This window comes from Pyrgilauda ruficollis, unplaced genomic scaffold (assembly GCF_017590135.1).
Source record: "Pyrgilauda ruficollis isolate IOZ18807 unplaced genomic scaffold, ASM1759013v1 scaffold113, whole genome shotgun sequence".
In the NCBI taxonomy this organism is placed as follows: Eukaryota; Metazoa; Chordata; class Aves; order Passeriformes; family Passeridae; genus Pyrgilauda; species Pyrgilauda ruficollis.
In genome coordinates, this window is record NW_024509544.1 from 1,043,445 (window position 1) to 1,063,002 (window position 19,558).

At 44.2% G+C, this 19,558-nt stretch overlaps 2 protein-coding genes across 3 annotated transcripts; one reads left to right on the forward strand and one right to left on the reverse strand.

The window, feature by feature from the left end:
* Nucleotides 1-24: 24 nt before the first annotated feature.
* On the reverse strand, nt 25-9,037 carry PLAT (plasminogen activator, tissue type). Of its 2 annotated transcripts, XM_041478235.1 has the most exons (14): nt 8,917-9,037; nt 7,646-7,747; nt 7,223-7,262; nt 6,683-6,814; nt 6,266-6,379; nt 5,726-5,900; nt 5,080-5,171; nt 4,646-4,820; nt 4,406-4,503; nt 3,766-3,961; nt 3,101-3,237; nt 2,871-3,011; nt 1,338-1,486; nt 25-482 (listed from the first exon to the last, which is right to left on the reverse strand). In XM_041478235.1, exons 2-14 carry the CDS (start codon nt 7,724-7,726, stop codon nt 324-326), a joined length of 1,689 nt encoding a protein of 562 aa, XP_041334169.1. In that variant the 5' UTR covers nt 7,727-7,747; nt 8,917-9,037; the 3' UTR covers nt 25-323. The 2 variants fall into 2 exon arrangements, with proteins under 2 accessions (XP_041334169.1, XP_041334177.1); XM_041478243.1 differs by lacking the exon at nt 6,683-6,814.
* Nucleotides 9,037-19,343, forward strand: IKBKB (inhibitor of nuclear factor kappa B kinase subunit beta). The gene is made up of 21 exons (XM_041478111.1): nt 9,037-9,200; nt 9,273-9,367; nt 10,034-10,151; nt 10,911-10,980; nt 11,373-11,461; nt 11,923-12,012; nt 12,370-12,494; nt 12,823-12,930; nt 13,227-13,356; nt 13,808-14,002; nt 14,231-14,345; nt 14,674-14,797; nt 15,071-15,222; nt 15,336-15,397; nt 15,864-15,973; nt 16,229-16,278; nt 16,773-16,872; nt 17,033-17,180; nt 17,379-17,506; nt 18,192-18,282; nt 18,803-19,343. Exons 1-21 carry the CDS (start codon nt 9,096-9,098, stop codon nt 18,869-18,871), a joined length of 2,274 nt encoding a protein of 757 aa, XP_041334045.1. The 5' UTR covers nt 9,037-9,095; the 3' UTR covers nt 18,872-19,343.
* The last annotated feature ends 215 nt before the right edge of the window (nt 19,344-19,558 follow it).

The window sequence follows — 19,558 nt, forward strand, 5'->3', positions numbered from 1 at the left end:
AACAATATAGCTGCTAAAGAGATGCATGATCTCTCTTGGTTTATTCACTCAGGGTCAGAATTAATTTTTTATTGTACTTATGTGATTTGATGCAAGGTTAAAGTTTGGTGATGTTGGGGAAAAGGTTGATTAGCTTTTAATAAACTGTAATAGGGAGAGTATTATGAGAACATGCCCTTCCCACACACTGCAGTTTGTCTTCCTGTTGCACTAGAAGTCATAAGCATCTGGACAAACAGAAAGCCCTGTCAGCATACTTAAAACACCCAGAAGGAAGCTTTGAGGGCATGGTGGCAAGATTGGAAAGGGTTCCTTTTTCTTTCTCAGAGCTTCGTGGTGTCCTGAATCCAGTCAAGATAACGAACCACATTTGTATAAACACCAGGTATGTCTTTGCGGCCGCAGCCGATTCCCCAGCTGATGATTCCGATCAGAAACATGCGATCATCCTTCATACACACCAGGGGCCCTCCAGAGTCACCCTACAGAGAAGCAGCAGATTAATAACAATTGCTTTTCCCACCCCCACTGGCTTTAGGGGTGCATTATGTTTACAGAAATACCCTATGCAGTATGCTCACAAATCAAGAGCTCTAGTAACAGTACTTTTACCCAAGTCACTTCTATGTTCCAGACTCCCTCAATGCTCCTCTTATGGGGAGAGACACAGAAAAATGTAACACTGAAGTGTCTAACTTTGTATGGAGCTCATTTATGAAATGCAGATAAAATGTTGAAAAGAAAAAAGAGAGTAAGGCCCTTATTCAAGCTATAAAGATCCAAGGGGTTTTATACTGCTGTGTGTAACAGTAAAGCAAAATTATTAAATAGCTGTTTAAACAAAGGATGTGCATTGAATGCACGCCTTCATTTCTCCTCGTGTCATTGCTCTCTACCATCTTTCAGCCTTTATTCCTCTTTTCTCTACTTTCAGCAGAGGGGCACCCTCTTCCTTCTACAGAACCTCCTGCTGAGTGTTTTGCATGCTCACACAACAGAAAATGCTAGGAAATGCTGGGGTGGGTTTTCCTGTTCAGTTTTGTGGTATTTCCTGTATTTGGGATTTTCGGTCTGTGTTGCTCTGGTTTGATTGTTTAAGTGTTCCCTGCCTTCCCTTCCATGAGGGGTGGGGGAAGAGAAGTGAAAGAGGAGCCACCAGTTCTGTCCATCAAAAGTCTACTAGAGCTGCCATGTAGGCAAATGCATAACTTCTTGAAACTGTTTTCTGAAGCTTTTTGTTTAGTTAGGTCAAAGTACAGAGAAAAGAGACGAGGAGAGGAGAGGAGAGGAGAGGAGAGGAGAGGAGAGGAGAGGAGAGGAGAGGGAATTTGGTTTACCTTGCAGGCATCATCAAGGTGCCTTGTGTCTCCTGCACATAACATGTTGTCTGTAACTGTCCTGTTGTCCAGATACTGTGCTGTGCACCGACTGGCTGGGAACAACCTGACCCGGCCTTCCTTCAGGTGCTCTGAATAGAATGGAGAAACTGGAAGAAAAATGACAATATAAATATGTATATATGTCTGTGTATGTGCAGATGTATGTTTTTTAAAAGTTGCAATTCCATTTCCATAGTTTAGGGGAGAGTCAACAGAAGTAGCTCTGTGGCTAAACTAAAATTTCCTTGTGAAAGGGTTTTTTTATATTTTGGGTGTTCCACTTTGATAATCAGAACAGCTTAAACCTAGTTGAGAAACAATACTGTTTCTTCAGCAAGCTAGAGAGCTTTATGCAGGCTCCAAATTGAAGACTGCCAGGTTTCTTGGGTGGATAAGTCATCTTTGCATAGTTACATCAATCAAAGTGAAGTCATGGGAAATGCCTATGAAAATGCCTTAACTGTATGAAACAGGATCCTAGCTTTTTAACACTAGACTTGCACTAACAAAAGTTAGATGCTTTGTCATACATAATACTGAGTAACTGGTACACTTAAGTTGGAATGGAAGAGATTTGGGTGGTAAATTTTGGATATTGGTTTTATTCCCTTGTATAGCTACAATTACACAAAACTGAAAGTTGGCAGGATTGTTGTTATTCAGCAAAGTTTTGAATTACAGTTGCAGCATCTTTTCCCTCTCAGAGTTCACCCTGTACTCCCTGTAAGCAATGCTGAGGACAAGCTTTAAAAACACTTTATGCTCCACTTACATGCTATGTCTTTAGGTCTGTTCCAAAACCCCTATGGATCCAAACTGTGATTAGGTCGTGTACAATGGATGCTTCACAGTTTTTGTCTTACTAAGTTTACAAGTTAGAGAACTTAAAGAAGATGGAAAAGGAAGAAAGTAAAATGAGGGCTGGGGCTTTTTTTGTTTGCTTTAAATACAGATCTGCCCGTGTATACTTTCAGACAGCTTTATTTCTGTTTGTTATAGCTCACTATAGAAACAATTTAACCAGCCTTTTAATGTATATCTGGGATTGTTATTTCTTTAGCTTTTAATCTCTGCATAGCCAATGTCTCAGAATAAGGCATCAGTCTGCAACTATATGGTATATTAAGGCTTGACAGAAATGGATTTCTGTCCAAATTACAGTATCCAAATGTACTGAGTACAGCAGATGTGGCAGACCTGATGGCAAATCTTATTTCTCTCCTACCTTATCATTGTGCCATTTTTTTTAAAGTTTTGTACTGTGGAGAGTATCAAGGAAGACTCTACTACTGGCAGAACAACCCCTACAACTGACAGAACTGAGATGAATAACTTACAGCAAAACCTGATTTTGAGTAACTCCTGTGTACATTTTGTAGTCCTCACATAAGCCAATATGACACATTACACATTCAGTGATGCTAAAGGCTTGAATTCTTGGAGGGCAGAGGACTCAAGCTCTGGACATGCAGAGATGTATCTTCTACTTACATTCTTCATTTCTGCCATACCCAGAGATCTCACACTCAGTCCAGTCAGGCAGCTGCAGCTCTGGCGTGGGGAGGCAGGCTGTGCGGACAGTGCCTGTTTCAACAGCACAGTCTTCTGCATCTGAGTTCAACTGCAACAGAGCTGAACAAGGAAAAAAATATCCCCACTTCATTAACCACAAACTCGAGCCAACCATGACCTTCCAGTAACAAAGGCAGAGAAGTTCTTACCAATGTCATTGTTTAAATTTTCTGAGTCAAATCTCTGATGCACAGTGTAGGTCTTCACTTGAAACTTCTGTTCTGTTTCCTCAGGAGTTGCTCGGGAAGTCCTACCCAGCACAATCTTCAGCTGATCTGTACTAAAGCTGAAGCAAAGAGAGTCTGTATTCCTGTTTATTCACTATTTACTATTCTATTTACTAGAGTTGACTCTTCCCTTGAAGATGTGCTATTGGAAAGTCTGCTTTTTTTGTTTTAAGTTTTTAAAATTTATTTTTATTTTAGCTCTATTACTACGTTGTTACCCAGGCAGTTTGACTTCAAAGTGACCTATTTGCCTTCATTTTTGTTCTGTGTGCTTACAGCCATCAGGGCAAAGCTCCTCTGCCAGCCCCTTGCTGTTCTCAAGTTTCAGATGATTCTGCTTTTGTATTGACAACTTTGTTCTTAAGGTATCTGATACTCTCCTGTGGTACCTTAATCCCATCCTGCTACTTTGCCCAATTAAATGCCTCTCTGTAATGCTCAGCACAATTAACTATAATCTTTTGTGCAGATTTACTGAGATAAAGAGGGTTTTTTCCAAGTCTTATACCCTCCCAGTAAAGCTATACTGGATTCTTCTATTTTCCACACTTTTTTTTCCCTCAGATAGTACTGAATCCTCAACTTACCCTTCCTCAAAACAGTGAGCAGCTGACAAAACCCAGCAGGAGCTGATCAGAACTCCTCCACAGAGGAAGTGCTCTCCAGGCACTCGGCGATACTTCACGAAGATGGCAGCTTGCCATGGGTGAGCAGCAATTTCTGCATAGGAGCCCCCTTTAGTGCTGAACTGGCGTGCCCTGCGCTGCCGTAAGCCACACGTGGCTGTGGATGACAAACCCAAAAACAGGCTTTTTGTTCAGGCACTCTTGCTTTGAGTTAGGGTTAAGAGCCTCCTAGTCACCAGTCCATGCTGAGGCAGCCTGCCACAAAACTGTTTAGTATTTGACTCACCCCTGTTTCCTAGGAAACTTGTATTCTGATTTGAAAAATACAGTAAGGAAACCCTGCCTTTCCTGTTCTCCGTTTCTGCAATCTTCCCTTCTGGCAGACCAAAAGGCACTTCTGTGAGAGTGGAGCTACAGAATCTCTTTCTGCTCCAAAAAATTTTTCTTGTTTGTTTGTTTAACCCCAGCTCTTTTTTCACTAGAAGATGCCTGAGTGGAATACAGCTTTTTTTTTTCCTCTAGATCTTACTTTAATACAGATGACATGCAGGACAGTAATGCCTCAAAGAAAGAGAAGAACAAGGAGTGCTGGTATCCTTACAAATAGGCACATTGCAAACAGGCACATTGCAGTACTCCCATGTGAGCTGATTTCCTTTCAGGACATGGCACCAGGGCTTGCTGTCATTATCAGGATTCCTGCAACACAGCAGAGAGAAGAGCTATTTTTATTATCAGATCTGCAGAGAATTTGCAGAGACCTAAAGGTGTCAAAGTGTTACCCAAGAGTACTGCAAGGCAGTTTGGTGGGTTTTTTTAAATTCTATAACCAACTACATACCTGCAGAAATTGTGACTACCAAGGCCCAGCTGGTAAGCATCTCTTCTCCAAGCAGTATATAGCTTGTTGACAAGGATTAGAGAATTCCACTTCAAACAGGTAGCTCCAGAACTGGTAACACTGTGGCTGCCACGGTAATCTGTGCCTCTTCCAGATCTGCAGTTCGTGTTCCTAGCTTCAATAAGAAAGCTGCACGTTAACAGATTGATGTGAACCCGTCAGTTGTTCCTAGGTATGATTTCTATCAAGGCATCTCTATATTACCTCTATGTATCTCATTCTTTCAGTGTCATAAATACTAAAAGCCTAAATATGATATAACATGAGAGACTCAACTTTTTAGGCTACAGAAATAGCCCAAGTTCACAGAAAAGCATTATATATGCAGTGAATAATGGCAATTCCAAAGTCCATTCCCCGTCCCCTGCATGTACCTTCTGAACAGGAGGGCACACTGCAGTATTCCCAGGTGTACCTTCCCCCTTTGTAGATATAGCACCAAGGTTTGGAATCCTCATCTGGGTTTCTGAAAGAGTCACAATACTATGCATCATTATAAAGCTACTGCCAATAGTGTCATGTAGGCCATCTACTCTGCTAACTTAGTCCTGCTCTGCAGTGAAGATGTGGACTGAACCATCAGAAGTTGCTAGAATTCCTGTTCTAATTATAAAACTGTGGAGTACATTGAGGTGAAGATGAGATGGCAAGTAGCCAGCAGGAGTGGACATCATGCTTGTGCAGTTTAGGTCATGTACAGGAAATATTGTTTTTACAGTTTTGACCAGAATTTGAAGCAGTAGGAAACTGAATTAAAACTGGAGTTTAGGGAGGGCTGGGAAGGGGCAAGGGAAAGATTGTGGGGTGAGAGATACTTGCATTTTGTACTCTGCCATAAACATCCAGACTAGGCATGTCTACAGATGTTGCAATTACTGCTCACGGGCTGCACAGTATCTGCACCTGTGCAGAGTGTTCCCTGTTTGGAATCAGACTACAGCAATCAGCCATTCTTTTGCTCCAGGCTCTTTGAATGGGCTGATTCCTGTGGCTCTGACCTGTGTGCCATCAGCTCCTCACCTGCAATATTTGTGATTGCCCAATCCCAGCTCAGCAGCATCCTCTCTTTGGCCAGTGTACATCCAGTTCACCAAGCCACCACTATTCCAATTTAAACATTCAGTTCTACTCTCTGTCATGCTCCAGGTACCCCTATATGTTACTCCAGTGTCTTCGTAGCATTTAGCTTCAGTATCTGAACAAAAGGGAACAAAATGTAAGGAAGCATCCAAATTCTTTCCCAGACAGCCTCCCTAGTCTCTGTTCTGTTTAAACTTGGCTCTCAGACATCTTATCTAGTAAGTCAGTGAAAATGCTCTGTCAGGCAGACTGTAAGTGTACATGATGGTCTTCAGTTGCAAAATTCACAGTTTTACTAAGAGACACCTAAAACAACCCAGGTGTCCTTAAAAGTTCTTTGTAGTATTAGCTTTAGAATAAAAAAAACCCAACTTATTAGAGAGCCTAGCCTACAGCAGGAGCTTCTGGGTACCTCATCCTTGTGCACTGCATAGCTAACACCAGCAGCATTGCTCACAGCAGTTGATGTGCTATACTCACCTATTTCACACTGCTTCCCTGAGAAACCTTGGCGGCACTGGCAGATGAAGAGCTGTGGGGAATAATATGCCTGTGAACATTGGCCCCCATTGTAGCATTTATTTCTAGTGCAGACTGTGGAATAAGCAAAAGTCAGGAAATACTGTTAGATTTCACAGAAGCAAGAAGCTGGCAATGTATACACACCTTTAGTTTTCCTGTCAGTCTCCTTCAGCCTGTTTTTCCCTACCCACCTGTTATTGCCATGTTGTTACAGCCTTTTTATGTAGTGCTTCCATTCTTTCTTTTTGTTTTCATTTCTATACTCTTGTATTCCCAGACAAATTTTCTGTGCAGTAACTGTGGCCCTGACTGTGGAGTTCTTCTTTAGGATGATCAGATGGACAATCTCTCACCATTTTTCTTTGTCATACATACCTCTGACAGGCACAGTGTGGCAGCGACTCCGACCGCTGTCGCACCTACAGTATTCTATTCTGCTCCCTGAAAGCCTCAGCCAGGTCCCCCTGTGTTGGTAAATTTCTGCAGATGAATGATCTGTGCAAATGTCTGCAATCAGAGAAAGGAAATCCTCTTTTAGAGATTCAGGGACAAGACCTGGCTGAGCAAAAGGAGTCCCTTCTGTTTCCAGGAGAAAAGTATCTGTGATGGGAGCATCTGTCTAATGGGTTGCCCTTTTTCCTTCTCAGACACAACTGTCCCATCTCTCTCTCTGCTGTGCTGCCAGATGTACTATTCCACTATTGACTGGCCTCTTTTTATTTCAGGAAGAGCAGAGAGAGGGGAAAGCTTTGTTGTGGATGGTATTAATGGTCTGGTATTTTGGCTTCTGAATCTCTCATCCACATAACCATGACAAAAAGCTTTCAGGCTCTGTTTCTTCAACATCATTTGCTTTCCCCTGCTGTGTTCATACTGCTCCAGCTAACATGGTTTTAGTTAGTTAGCCTGGCTTACCTCTAGGTCTGGCTCCTCGTTTGAAACGTGTGTGTAAGCCCTGCAAGCAAAGAAGGTTAATTCTGTGAGTAACTGCTCTCTTAAAAAATATGAGAGAACAAGTAACTTCAAAGAGTCAGTCCTTTTCTTGAGGGCACGTAAATCAGGGAAGCTCTGAGGAACTGTCTGCCCTCTTGATAGACAGTCCAGTGAAAATGCCTCTAGTACCTCAGGATGGGTTCCAAAGAATTGTAAATCATTTAGTTGCCACGGATTACCAGGTGATTGCTTGCCATTCAGATGTAACATTTATTCCTCTGATTTCTAGTGAGCTAAGCAGATTCTCCTTCTGCCTGATGCAGACAGCTGGAGTCAATGATAAGGAAGTGCTGCTGAAAATACAGGAAGATGGCAAGAGAATTATTTGATGCATTAGCCTCTTACCTGGCACTGGGCAGTCGTGATTGCTCCCACCAGCAGAAGGAGACATGGGAGTTTGCCTTCCATTCTGAGTGTTTTCCACATCAGTTCCAAATCTCAAATTATCTGTAGAGACAAAAATAAGATGTTGAACAAAGGAGTTTTGCGGTGTGAATGGAGTTCAAGGTGTGACTTTAAATCAAAGTTTTAAATTACAGAAATTCTTTTTACACATCTTCAACCCGTCACTTCTCAGCTGTCTGGTCTAACTATCCTGGTCTTCCTGGGGAAACTGCCAGGCTGGACCCAGATGTGCTTTAACTTGATAAACTTAGAAACTTGATAAGCTAAAGCACACTCTTTTATGTCTGGAGGAAAGTGAGAAGGTGTTTCCTGGATCACTGATCCCCAGTGGGAGATTGTGAAGGTGTGATGTAGATCTGGTGGACTCCCCCTGCTTTGAACAAGTCCCGCACCAGAATTCCATCTTCTCTCTTGCTTTTAAAATATAATGCCTCCTCTACAAACCAAGACCTGGGAGTGTGATAGAGTAGCAGGTACAAGATACAGGCAAGAAGATACAATTTAATTTCCAGTCTCTAGGACTGCCCTGAAGTTCCAAATATTTGAGATAATATTCAGGCACTGTTGCCCACACTATCACCTTTTTATCATCTATGTTATATGCAGAAAGCTAACCCAATTATTTGAGAAAACTACTACTTCCAGAAATCATGAGCTCAGATTCTGTTTATATAAAGCCAGAGAAGGCATCTGGATAACAGCTGGTGAAATATGATAGATGAGTCATAAATTGAGATTCAAGGCTAATACGGAGAAAGACTCTGTGGTTTTTTAGTAGTCTTGTCATTGGGGTTTTTTTTTGTTGTTTGTCTGTTTTAGAATTTGTTCAAAGCAAAAGGCACAAATAGTCCAGTTTCTAAAGCAGAACCGGGAGTACAGCGGGATAATTTAGGATGTGATTTCTCATCATCAGCCTGCAAAAAGAGAGGACTTAAGAGGGGACTTTAGAGTTGTGGCAGATCTTGGAGCGCACTTTCCACCCCCGTAGCGTTGTGCGCCTTTGCAGTGCCGTTAAAGTGCATTAAATCACCTCACACCAGCCAGCCCAGGAGGACGAAGCATCCAACCCCGATGCAACGCCCAGAACAGCGCTTTGTCTGGGGCGGCGCGGGCGAGAAAACCAAACGCTGCGTTCCGGATTGGCCAATTTTAGAGACGCTGTGGGAAGAAGAAGAAGAAGAAGAAGCCGGTAACTCTGCAATCTTACTTACACAGCCCGCGAGCTGCTCTCCGGTGCCATGCCGAGCCCCGGCCTGGTCGCGGCTCGCCGCTCCGAGCGGGGCGGCCCCGGGCGGGCCGAGCGCCGGCCCCGCGCGTCCCCTCAGAGGGCGGCGCTCGCTCCGGAGCCGGAAGCGCAGGTCCCGCGGAGCGGAGCGGAGCCGGGCCCGCCATGAGCCGCCCGCCCGCGCTGCAGGCGCTGACCTGCGGGCCCTGGGAGATGCGGGAGCGCCTGGGCACCGGCGGTTTCGGCAACGTCATCCGCTGGCACAACAAGGTAGGCGGCGGCCGGGCCCGCGGCGCCCCGGCTCGGGACCCGCGCTCAGCCCAACCCGTCCTGTGCCCACAGGAAACCGGCGAGCAGGTGGCCATCAAGCAGTGCCGGCAGGAGCTGAGCCCGCGCAACCGCGACCGCTGGGCGCTGGAAATACAGATCATGAAGAGGTGAGGCGCGGCGGCGGTGCCCGCGGGCCGAGCCCGGTGCCCGCTCTGGGGTGCCCGGGACGCGTGGCGGAGGGCGGGAGGGCGCTGAGGGACGTGTGGGAGAGAGCGGCTTTGGGCCGCCGGCCGCCCAGGGATCCCCTTCCGGGAGGTGCCGGCGGCAAGTGCGTGGAAGTTCACGCGTGAGAAAACTCCACGTTGTGCTGCGTGAGACTCTTGGGTCTCTTCGGCTCGTGTGCCGTGCCCTCAGACACTGCTGGGTGTGAGGGCACTCAGCTACCCGGCCGCTGCTTTGCCTGATTTAATGTCTGTCTGGGGCAGTCCCTTGGGGTGTTGGATGGACGTTTTTGGGTTTAGTGCTCTGATTGGAGTTTGGGTCTTTTCTGGACGGTGGCAACACTTGTTTGCGCTCCTTTGCAAGGCTTGCTGCTGTTCCTTCTGGGCCGATCTGTGATGCGTGTGTGTTGGAGAAACACACTGGCTTGCACGTGAAAAGCCAGGAGTTGGAATGAGTCTAGATCCGTGAAAGATGCAAATCTTTAGAATTCACTGATTTAGTTTCTAAAAGGATTTATGACCATGTGGGACTTCAGGTGATGACCAGGAGCATGTGAGCCTGTATAGCAGTTGCAGAGCATCGTGTGTACTTGGCTAATTTTTGTTCTGCAGACTGAACCATCCCAATGTGGTGGCTGCCCGCGATGTCCCCGAAGGGATGCAGAAGCTGGCACCAAATGATTTGCCATTGTTGGCCATGGAGTACTGCCAAGGTGGAGACCTCCGCAAGGTGAGGTTCCTGGGGTGGTAACCAAGGAATGGATCAGCTTCTGATCTTATCCTAGGTTTTCTGCTGAAGTTTTCCCTTAAAGCCTTTGCTTTCACATCCTTATGCTTCCTAATTCTAGTCATGGCATCAAAAGTTGGCTTGCTCCTTGATATTATGTTCAGCTTTTGAAGATGTAAGTGCTTTGTGAAACTCTTTTTATTTTTTTGGATGCAAGTGACTCTGTGAGGAGTTTGCACATAAAGAATGAGGGCAGGTGTAAGGGATGTGCAACAGTACGTGAGTATGGCCAAGACCATTGTAGGGCAGGTATATCTGTAGGCTGTACCCTTCCTGAAAGTGATTAACTCCTGTCTGTCATAGGAAGAAATAACACATGATAATTCTGATTCTAAGGCTTTTCTGGCCTTTGCTATAATCTGCCCATAGCTAAAACACAGACCTTAGGCCTGAGATTGGAGTTGATACTGGCAGGCACAGGGGAAATGGCAAAGAGGGATGGAACAAACAGAAGGAGGAGAATGGGATGACAGTGACTCCTTTCACCTGCTCCTTTATCCTCCCATTAAATTAAACCAAGGCTGGTTTAATTACGAAGCTGTAATTGCTGCTACCACAGGTCACAGTCCATGGAATTTTGTGCTTCTGGAGAATTTAATTGCTGTTGCTGAAATTTCTTGCATCTCTGAGAATTGGTGGGACTGTGGGGCCTCACTCAGGATAGAGGAGGGAAAGACTGCATTCTGTGTTGCTTACTTGCAGTACCTGAACCAGCTGGAGAATTGCTGTGGCTTGCGGGAAGAAGCTATTCTTATCTTGTTATCTGACATTGGTAAGTGGTAGCAGTACCTTCATAGTTGTCTGAGCTATGGAAACCCTTTTAGTCCTGAGTCTACTCCAAATATGCAGCAGTGACCTTAGTGACTCCATTTTAGACTGACCTTTTATGATCTTGACCATCTACCAAAAGTGTTGGGAGTCTGGGGAGGTCCTTGCCTACTGGAATCTAGCCAGCATTACTACAGTTTAAAGGAAGGATGTGAGGGAACACCCAGTGAGAGAACTCAGTTGTGTCCAGAGTTCTATGATGCTAACTTTACACCTTACCCTTAGTGTTTGATTGTACAAGGTTTGATGCTTATTACTAGATAGAGCTGAATCCTTACTGAGCTCGTGCTAGGTACTGTTATTATGCTCTTACAATTGGCTTTTTCTGTGTCTCAGCTTCTGCTCTCAGATACCTTCATGAGAACAGGATCATCCACAGAGACTTGAAACCAGAGAACATTGTGCTGCAGCAAGGAGAACAAAGGGTAAGCAGGAAGCAGTTGTCTCTGCCTGCACAGACAAGTAAGCTTACCAGGAACATGCATGTGCTTCATGGTCCCTCTGCAAGAGCACTCAGCCCAGGATAACGCCTGTCTCAGGTCACTGTGTCAGATGAATGGTATTCTGTGTGCAGCTGAGATGAGACATTGTATTAGACATCTGTTAACACCTGAAATTGTGACTTTCAACTATTAAGGAAAGAGCCAGACTGTACTGATTGACCTAAGACTGGAAGGAGCTAGACTCATAGCTGCTAAGTGTGCTATGACACCTTCAAATTCATTGTGGTTTTAGGAATCTACAGTAGCCTCCTGTTTCTACTTCTGTCTCTTCACTGGCACCTTTCTGGTATAGGTTTGAAGAGCTGAACCTTTTCTTTCTGCTGTATGATCTGCTTTTAACAGGACTTCAGTCTAGCATTCTTATTCTCTGTTGTGTGTTTCAGTTAATACACAAAATCATTGACCTTGGTTATGCTAAGGAGTTGGATCAGGGTAGCCTATGCACATCCTTTGTTGGGACTCTGCAGTACCTGGTAAGAATGGAATTCAGCCAGAAGAGCAGCTGCTGCTTTCTAGTGGGGTAAAATTAACTGTTATCAAGCTTTGGGCTGGGGTTAAGTACTTGTGTGGTATGTGGTGTGTTTGTGGTGCTGAAGCTAGCAAAGGTGACTGCTTTTTTGCTGACAGTGGGTTTTCTGCTAGTTGCTTCTGTTATAAATAAGCAGGAGTGCCAGTAACCAGGAATGCTGCTCACTCCGAGAGAGTCTCAAAGCGTGTGTGAGGCAGCATTCAGTAATGTCTTTAATCATTTCTACAAATGTCAATGAGATGTTAAGGGATAGAGAAAGCTCAGAGCTGGGTGGCTTTGTCTCATGTGTGTAAACTGTCAGGCTCCAGAGCTGCTGGAGCAGCAGAAGTATACGGTGACAGTGGATTACTGGAGCTTTGGCACGCTTGCCTTCGAGTGCATTACAGGCTTCCGACCATTCCTACCCAACTGGCAGCCAGTGCAATGGTGAGTGAACCATGGCTGGGTGCTAAGTGGGCATGTGTGGCTTTCCTGTTTACAAGAAGTAGAAGTGTGGTCCCTTGATGCTGAGGATAATATCCCTATGTTCCTTGCCCTTATGGAAATTGACCCCCTTACAGGAGTTTGACCCACCTGAGCAAGTTCAGTATTCCTGATACTTGCCCTTTGGGATGAGGGCTGACTCCTGCAGGGCAGATAACAGAAACCAAAGTGGCATCTGTATTATGTCTGTCAAGAGCAGCTTTAAGAGCCTACTAACTTGCAGGATGGGAAAGGCAGGCAATTGTTTCACCATTGTGCTTGCTTACATTAGGCATGCAAAAGTGCGTCAGAAGAGTGAGCTGGATATTGTTGTTTCAGAGGACTTGTCTGGAGAAGTCAAGTTTTCTAGCAGTCTGCCCTGCCCGAACAATCTGAACAGGTGAGCACTAGAAATTGCTGTGCTGAGATAAACTGATTCTTCTGCAAAAGGACCAAGATTATATTATCTATAATATTGTGTTAATCTGTAAATAAATTGAGTGCATGACACAGGCAGTACTATTGTCACTTGTCAAACTTGTCACCTATCAGTCTTGGTTTCTGCCTTCTAAACACTGCATTTGTGACAGGGAGAAGTGGGGGGTGAGTTTTGTTAGTTCTCCCACACAGAACAGGCCATATGGTTACTGCAAATGCACTTTTACCTCTTCTGATCTCCTGGTTTTTATTGCTCAGTGTTTTGTCTGGGAGGTTGGAGAAATGGCTGCAACTCATGTTAATGTGGCACCCACGTCAGAGAGGTACAGATCCTACGTACGGACCCAATGGGTGCTTCAAAGCTTTGGATGACATTTTGAACTTGAAGGTAAGCAATGGGTCCATACTGGCCTGAAAAGTTTTCCAGAGAGTAGTTGCCTGTAGTCTGTGAGAGGAGAGTCTTGAATCATAGACTTAGGAGGAAGAGTGAGGCAGAAACTCATAGAACTGTCTTCTGCCTGTTAGTGACAGGTGCTCTCCTCTTCCTTCTTTGAGGACAAATACTGCCTGAGTTTGTTAGGAGTAGTGAATAGCTTCTGTGCATGCTTAGTTCAATATTCTGATAGAGGATTTTACAGCTGAAGGTATTTAGTTGCCATGTGGCCTCTCACTTGATGGAGGACAAGAACTGCCATAATGTGAGGAAGTAATTGCAGAGTGACTGTCTGCCAAGTGCTTTGAGCAGTTTTTTGGTGGTCATTGTCTCAGTCCCTCGATCTCTGCTCTAACATGAGCAATGTATCTTCAGCCTTTCTCATGCCATGCTACTCTTCTTGTAGTTGCTTCATGTTTTGAACATGGTTACGGGAACTGTGCACACCTACCCTGTGACAGAGGAAGAGACTCTGCAGAGTGTGAAGGCCAGGATTCAGTCAGATACAGGAATTCCAGAACAAGACCAGGAACTACTGCAGGAAGCAGGACTTGCATTGTTTTCTCAGAAGTTGGTCACTAAACATACAGCTGATAGCAAGGTGAGTCTGGATACTCCCTTTCTTGCTTGTGAGTGAATCAGAACACTCTGCTCTCACTTTGGGATCACAGGACTTGGCATGGTAACCTCACAGACCTAACAGCCATTGCAGCACAGGCATCGTTGCCTTTGGTGTTCTGAGTTTAGCTGAGGAAGACTGTTCTGTTTACTGTGTTACCAAGGCTTGCTTTTCCAGAGAAAACCCAGTTGGGTCTTTTGTCTTCTGCAGGTGAATGATACTGCAGCTGCAGACACAGACCTTCTCTTCCTCTTTGACAACAAGAAGGTTTCCTATGAGGCTCAGGTGGCCTTGCGTCCCCATCCAGAAAGTGTTGACTGCATCCGTAAGCACTTTCTCTGGCATGAATGTGAAGGGGGGGTCTGTGTTGAGAGCAGTCTCTGTGTTCTGTGTCATGTACAAAGAGCAGAGGGAGCTTTTGCATCAAGAAGCAGTAAAATGTCATTCATTCCGTTTATCAGAATAACTGAAAAAAGCAAGTGTTTGATTCTGATATACTGGGGGAACTGCACGGGGGTTATCCAGCTCTGGGCTTTGCAGGCGGTAACATGCCCCTCAAAGGAGCAGTACTTTGGTCTGTTTTGTGATAACACAACTTTCCAGCTTCATGTTGATATGTACATTTCCCTTTTCCCCACCTCCTCTGTTTCCAGTCCAGGATCCAAAGAAGAACCTCCACTTTTTCCAGCTGAGGAAAGTGTGGGGTCAGATCTGGCACACAATCCGGATGCTGAAGGAGGACTGTAACCGGCTTCAGCAGGGGCAGCGAGCAGCCATGTATGGTGGCTTTTCTCTAAAACACTTATTTCTGTCTTTAAAATACTTATCTCTGTCTGTGTGCTCTGGTGAAAGGGAAGACATAAATGGGACCCTGTTGGAATGGGGAAACCCATGACTGGAGCTGTAAGCAATTAATGAAAAGCTGAGGGTCAGCCCTTTGGCACAACTGCATTTGTCCTCGCTGCTATCTCAAGTGTGTGCTTTGGATGTAGGTGGAATCCTGGTGGATTTTTATTTTTGGAGGCTGATAGGACCTTCTTGTCCATGCAGGATGAATCTGTTGCGTTACAACAGCACCCTCTCGAAGATGAAGAATTCAATGGCCTCCCTTTCTCAGCAGCTGAAAGCAAAGCTGGACTTCTTTAAAACAAGCATCCAGATCGATCTGGAAAAGTATAAAGAGCAGATTGAATTTGGAATTAGTGAGTATAGCATCTGGCAAACAGGTCTTTTCGTGCCTCTTATCCTCACAAAAACACTTACCCCTTTCTCTGTGAACATGAGAAAGCCAGTCACTCTTCTTTGATTCCTGTAGCTTCTGAGAAGCTGCTGTTTGCCTGGAAAGAGATGGAGCAAGCTGTGGAACTTTGTGGGCGGGTATGTTTCTAAATCTATCTGCTTATCATAAGGAAAAAGAGGCTTGTTTTTATTATCACTCCCCTCTTCCCCCTTTTTCTTCATTGTCCCTGCCTTAAATAGAAACTCCTTGTGTTTGGACTGATTCCACATTTCACATTGCCTTGGTTTGCGTGGCACCATTTTTGTCCATTACTGGTACTACATACATGAAGCTTATTCTGTTGTGAGGCTTAGGGGAAAAGGTGAGATCTTAGGGAAACCCCAAAAATATCTTGGAAGTTGTTTTATCTAAGAGCACTGACCTGATTTCCTTGAATTGAAGTGACTCATATTCTCATTTGTCTTTGGTCAAGGCTGTTTGTGTCTTGCAAACAGCAATAAATATGTGTTTAGAAATGTGAATGAGAAAGGAAGAACCAATGTGAAGTGGTAGTGTCTCTAAGTATGAGACTGTTCTGTTGCTTATGTTCTACCCTGCTTTCAGGAGGATGATGTGGACCAGTTAGTGAAGAGGATGATGGCCCTGCAGACAGACATTGTGGACCTGCAGAGAAGCCCACTAGGTCGTAAACAAGGAGGAACACTAGAGGATTTGTGAGTTGAACTGCCCTGAGCTTCAGATGCAGGAGTGTTTCTAGCTAAGCTTGCTGACTACAGGACAATGAAAAGGCTGTTAGTTCCACCCAAATTATGGGGGACTGGGATGACTTTAACACTAAAGATGGCTTTTGACTCATCTGTCATTGGTCTAAAGTGGCAGACAGGTATAGAAAAGATCTGAGTTCTCAAACTATTTGTTCTTAATTTTGGTTCTTTGGAAATCCTTTTTTTCCTGCTTTTTTATTCTAGAGAAGAACAAGCCAGAGAGCTGTACCGAAGACTGAGAGAGAAGCCAAGAGGTAAAAGATCCTTTAGCTCAGGGTCAGCTTGCTTTGTGTGGACAGTAACTTTGGAGATGTAGCAATGATCATTGAGAAAACAATCTGCCTTTAGGCCTGCCCAGACACTAGCAGCACTTGGGCTTTTTTTCAAGAGGGGAGTCAGGGAGTCATTTTCACACTAGGCCAGCCTTCCTTTCTTGGTGCTTTGCAAGCTGTTCTCACAACTCCTCTGGAGCTCTTCTCAGAGCAGGCTGTTGCCACAAGCATATGCTGCTGCTTCTGTGTAGGAAGGATAAAAGACATGGCTGTGCCTTTGATGCAGCCCCAACTCTCCTTTTCAACTTTTTTTTAAATTTTGAAGAAAGTGGCCAAAATTCAGTGCAATTCATCCCACTCAAACTTGCATATCCTGAACTTTGGATGCTTCAGGATTGAAGCAGTAGTGGAAACAAGCCACTGAGAATCTTCTCACTGTGTCCTACCTTTCTGTGTAATACTGACTGTCATTCCAGATCAGAGGACAAGTGGTGACAGCCAGGAAATAGTACGACTGCTCCTCCAGGCAATCCAGACCTTTGAAAAAAAAGTTCGAGTCATTTATGCTCAGCTCAGGTGAGTTTTGTGGATTTATTCAGAGTTGAGAGAAGGTTTAAAACTCAATGCATACAGCTAATGAGATCTTGCAGTATTGCAGGAAATAAGTAACTTCAGGAATGTTCTCCTACTGCAGTGGCCCACATGTGATCTGATTAGTTTTTTGCTTTTTTAATAGTAAAACTGTAGTTTGCAAACAGAAGGCATTGGAATTGTTCCCCAGAGTGGAGAAAGTGATGGCTCTGATGAGTGAAGATGAGGAAACAGTTGTTAGGCTTCAGGAGAAACGACAGAAAGAACTGTGGAACTTGCTGAAAATTGCTTGTGTAAGTAAAAGAATAACTGCATTTTAACCCAAGAATATGGTTTGTAGCATAGATTACTGAAATAATAGTAACTTGAGTGTGTCCTATGGTTCTTTATTTTGAATTCATAGTAAAGACAGGTTCCAGGTTGTCTCATACTCCTGGCTGCTGAAAACTAGTGGAAATAACTGGACACTGAATATTCTGTGTTTTCTTCAGAGTAAAGTACGTGGTCCTGTAACTGGCAGTCCAGAGAGCATGAACACATCACGTCTTGGTAGCTCGGGTCAGCTGCTGCTGCAGGTCCCTTCTGGAACATACAATTTATCAGACTCTGTAAGGAAAAGGTGAGGCAAAGTCTGGAGCTGCTAATGTCAGCACTACAAAGCTTTATGAAATAATGGCACACAGGGTTTCTCATATTTTACACTTTGTGTTCAGCTTGTATTCTCAGCAGTCTTGGTGTACTTAGACTTCCTGGGGCTTGCAGATCTTTACAAAAAACAGGGCATCCTGCATAGCTTCACTTCCCCCTGCTTCAGTAATAATGGGGGTTTTTTTTGTTTTCTTCCTTTAATCTGAGATGGTTGGGTTCATTTGGAAGTACAACAGCAAGAGCTGTTGAAGCATTGCCATGTGAGGTCATGGTAGCTGAGCTGTGTCCTTGAGGAGACTGCTGCAGCCAAGCTCGTGTAGTTCTGGCTTCCTTAAATGAACTGGCTCACCACTTGGAATGAGACACCTTGGTTTGTTTATTTGCATTTTGCTCCATCCCTAAGTTTACAGGCTTTTTCCCTAGCAATAGTGGTTCCACATAAGAACCCAGTCCCATCCTGGAATACATTTCCTTTCCTCTGTGTAGTAACTCAGGGGCTGCCACCAACTTTTCAGGTTGCAGTATGAATTACAGACCTGTGACCTGACTGACTGCAGTGTTCTGCAGCATATCTGCCAGAAATATTTCATGATGATAGAGGCAGCATCTCTTTAAACTGTCTTAGTAATTAATAGTGTAATAATTGCCCCTTTCAGTGAGGAGCTACTGCTGGAATCCCGGAAACTTTGTAGCCAACTGGAAAATGTGATGCATGACACAATGAAGGATCAAGAGCAGAGTTTCTTGGTAATGTATTCATTCTTCTATAAATGGACTGGGCAAGTGCATGGCTTCAAAGTTCTGCTTCTGCAACTTTGCCACCACTAATACAGCTAATTGAAATCTGCAATTTACTCCTGGGCAAGGGGAGAGTAGGAGCTGCAGAGACAGGAAGCACCCTCATAATCTGTTGACTGGCATATTCTGCTTGCCAGGACTGGGAGCCTTGTGCTGGGAACTTGTGCTGAACACTAAAGGATGGGGCAAAGCACTTGGTGCAAAACTGCATGCAAATTTAACATCATTGGGTGGCAGTATAGTGGTGGGCAGGGATGCTTTATTTAATGATGCAGAATATTAAAAAGATTGTAAAATACTAGAGTGCAAGTAGGTTAGGTGTTTCCTTGATAGCAGTCACATGGCTCATCATGAAATTATATTGACCAACTTGTTTACAGTAAATTTTTTTCAAGTCTTTAACATGCTTTGCCTTTATTCTAGAGAAAATGCTAGCTTAGAGTTGAGCTGAACTTTATTTATTCTTCAGGCTCTAGACTGGAGCTGGCTGCAGCTTCAGGTGGAAGAAACAAACAGTCCAGGACAAACGGAGATGTAAAATCACTTTGGATGCCTCTGAAGCCATGCTGCTTTGGGAAGCCAACTGTGAAAAGCTGCTGCCTCTGAGAAGGGAATATCAACTGCCTTCTTCTACTGTCACCAACTGCTTCTGTGATACATATGGCCTAGCTTTTAGTATCCACTTCTCAAGACACTTTTTCACAAAGATACAGTAGGGAATGCCTGTTCTTAACTGCTTGGAAAATGTTCTTCATTGTGCCTTAAGACAGCAGATACTCTGTCCTGATAAATCTTCCCTTAGGCATCACCTGTGGCTGTTTTGCTGCATTTTGGGTTTTCTAATGAACAATGGATGTATACCCAGTCACTGGTAGATGTCACCTTCCTAATGAACTGTGAACTTAATTTCTTAACTTTGCTGATTTGCACTTTTTTTCTTTAAGTGTAATGGTTGTACTTACCTAATACTTGTTTCCTGTATGGGAACGAAATTATCTAAAACATGTAAACTTTTGGTTTGCTCTTTTTGATGCGCTCAATAACACTTTAATGGAAAAAGATGCTTTCACTGTGCAGGTCTCTAAAACATGAGAGGTGTAAGAATGTTATCCTAGAAACTACAGGAGAAGGAAATCTTCAGTGTACAGGTATCTTGTAACAAAGCATTTGCAGATTATCTATTAACCATGCTTAAAGCTGCATGAAAAGAAAAAAAAATACCAAA

Bases quoted from the DNA above. Each gene is read 5' to 3' on its own strand.
- PLAT (XM_041478235.1), bottom strand. From the start codon at position 7,726: ATGTGGAAAACACTCAGAATGGAAGGCAAACTCCCATGTCTCCTTCTG. The intron at 7,263-7,645 runs GTAAGAGGCTAA...CTTTGCTTGCAG, and splicing joins TCACGACTGCCCAGTGCCAG to GGCTTACACACACGTTTCAA. The intron at 3,962-4,405 runs GTAAGGATACCA...TGTCATCCACAG, and splicing joins TGTTTGCAATGTGCCTATTT to CCACGTGTGGCTTACGGCAG.
- IKBKB (XM_041478111.1), top strand. From the start codon at position 9,096: ATGAGCCGCCCGCCCGCGCTGCAGGCGCTGACCTGCGGGCCCTGGGAG. The intron at 15,974-16,228 runs GTGAGTTGAACT...TTTTTATTCTAG, and splicing joins GGAGGAACACTAGAGGATTT to AGAAGAACAAGCCAGAGAGC. The intron at 16,279-16,772 runs GTAAAAGATCCT...CTGTCATTCCAG, and splicing joins ACTGAGAGAGAAGCCAAGAG to ATCAGAGGACAAGTGGTGAC.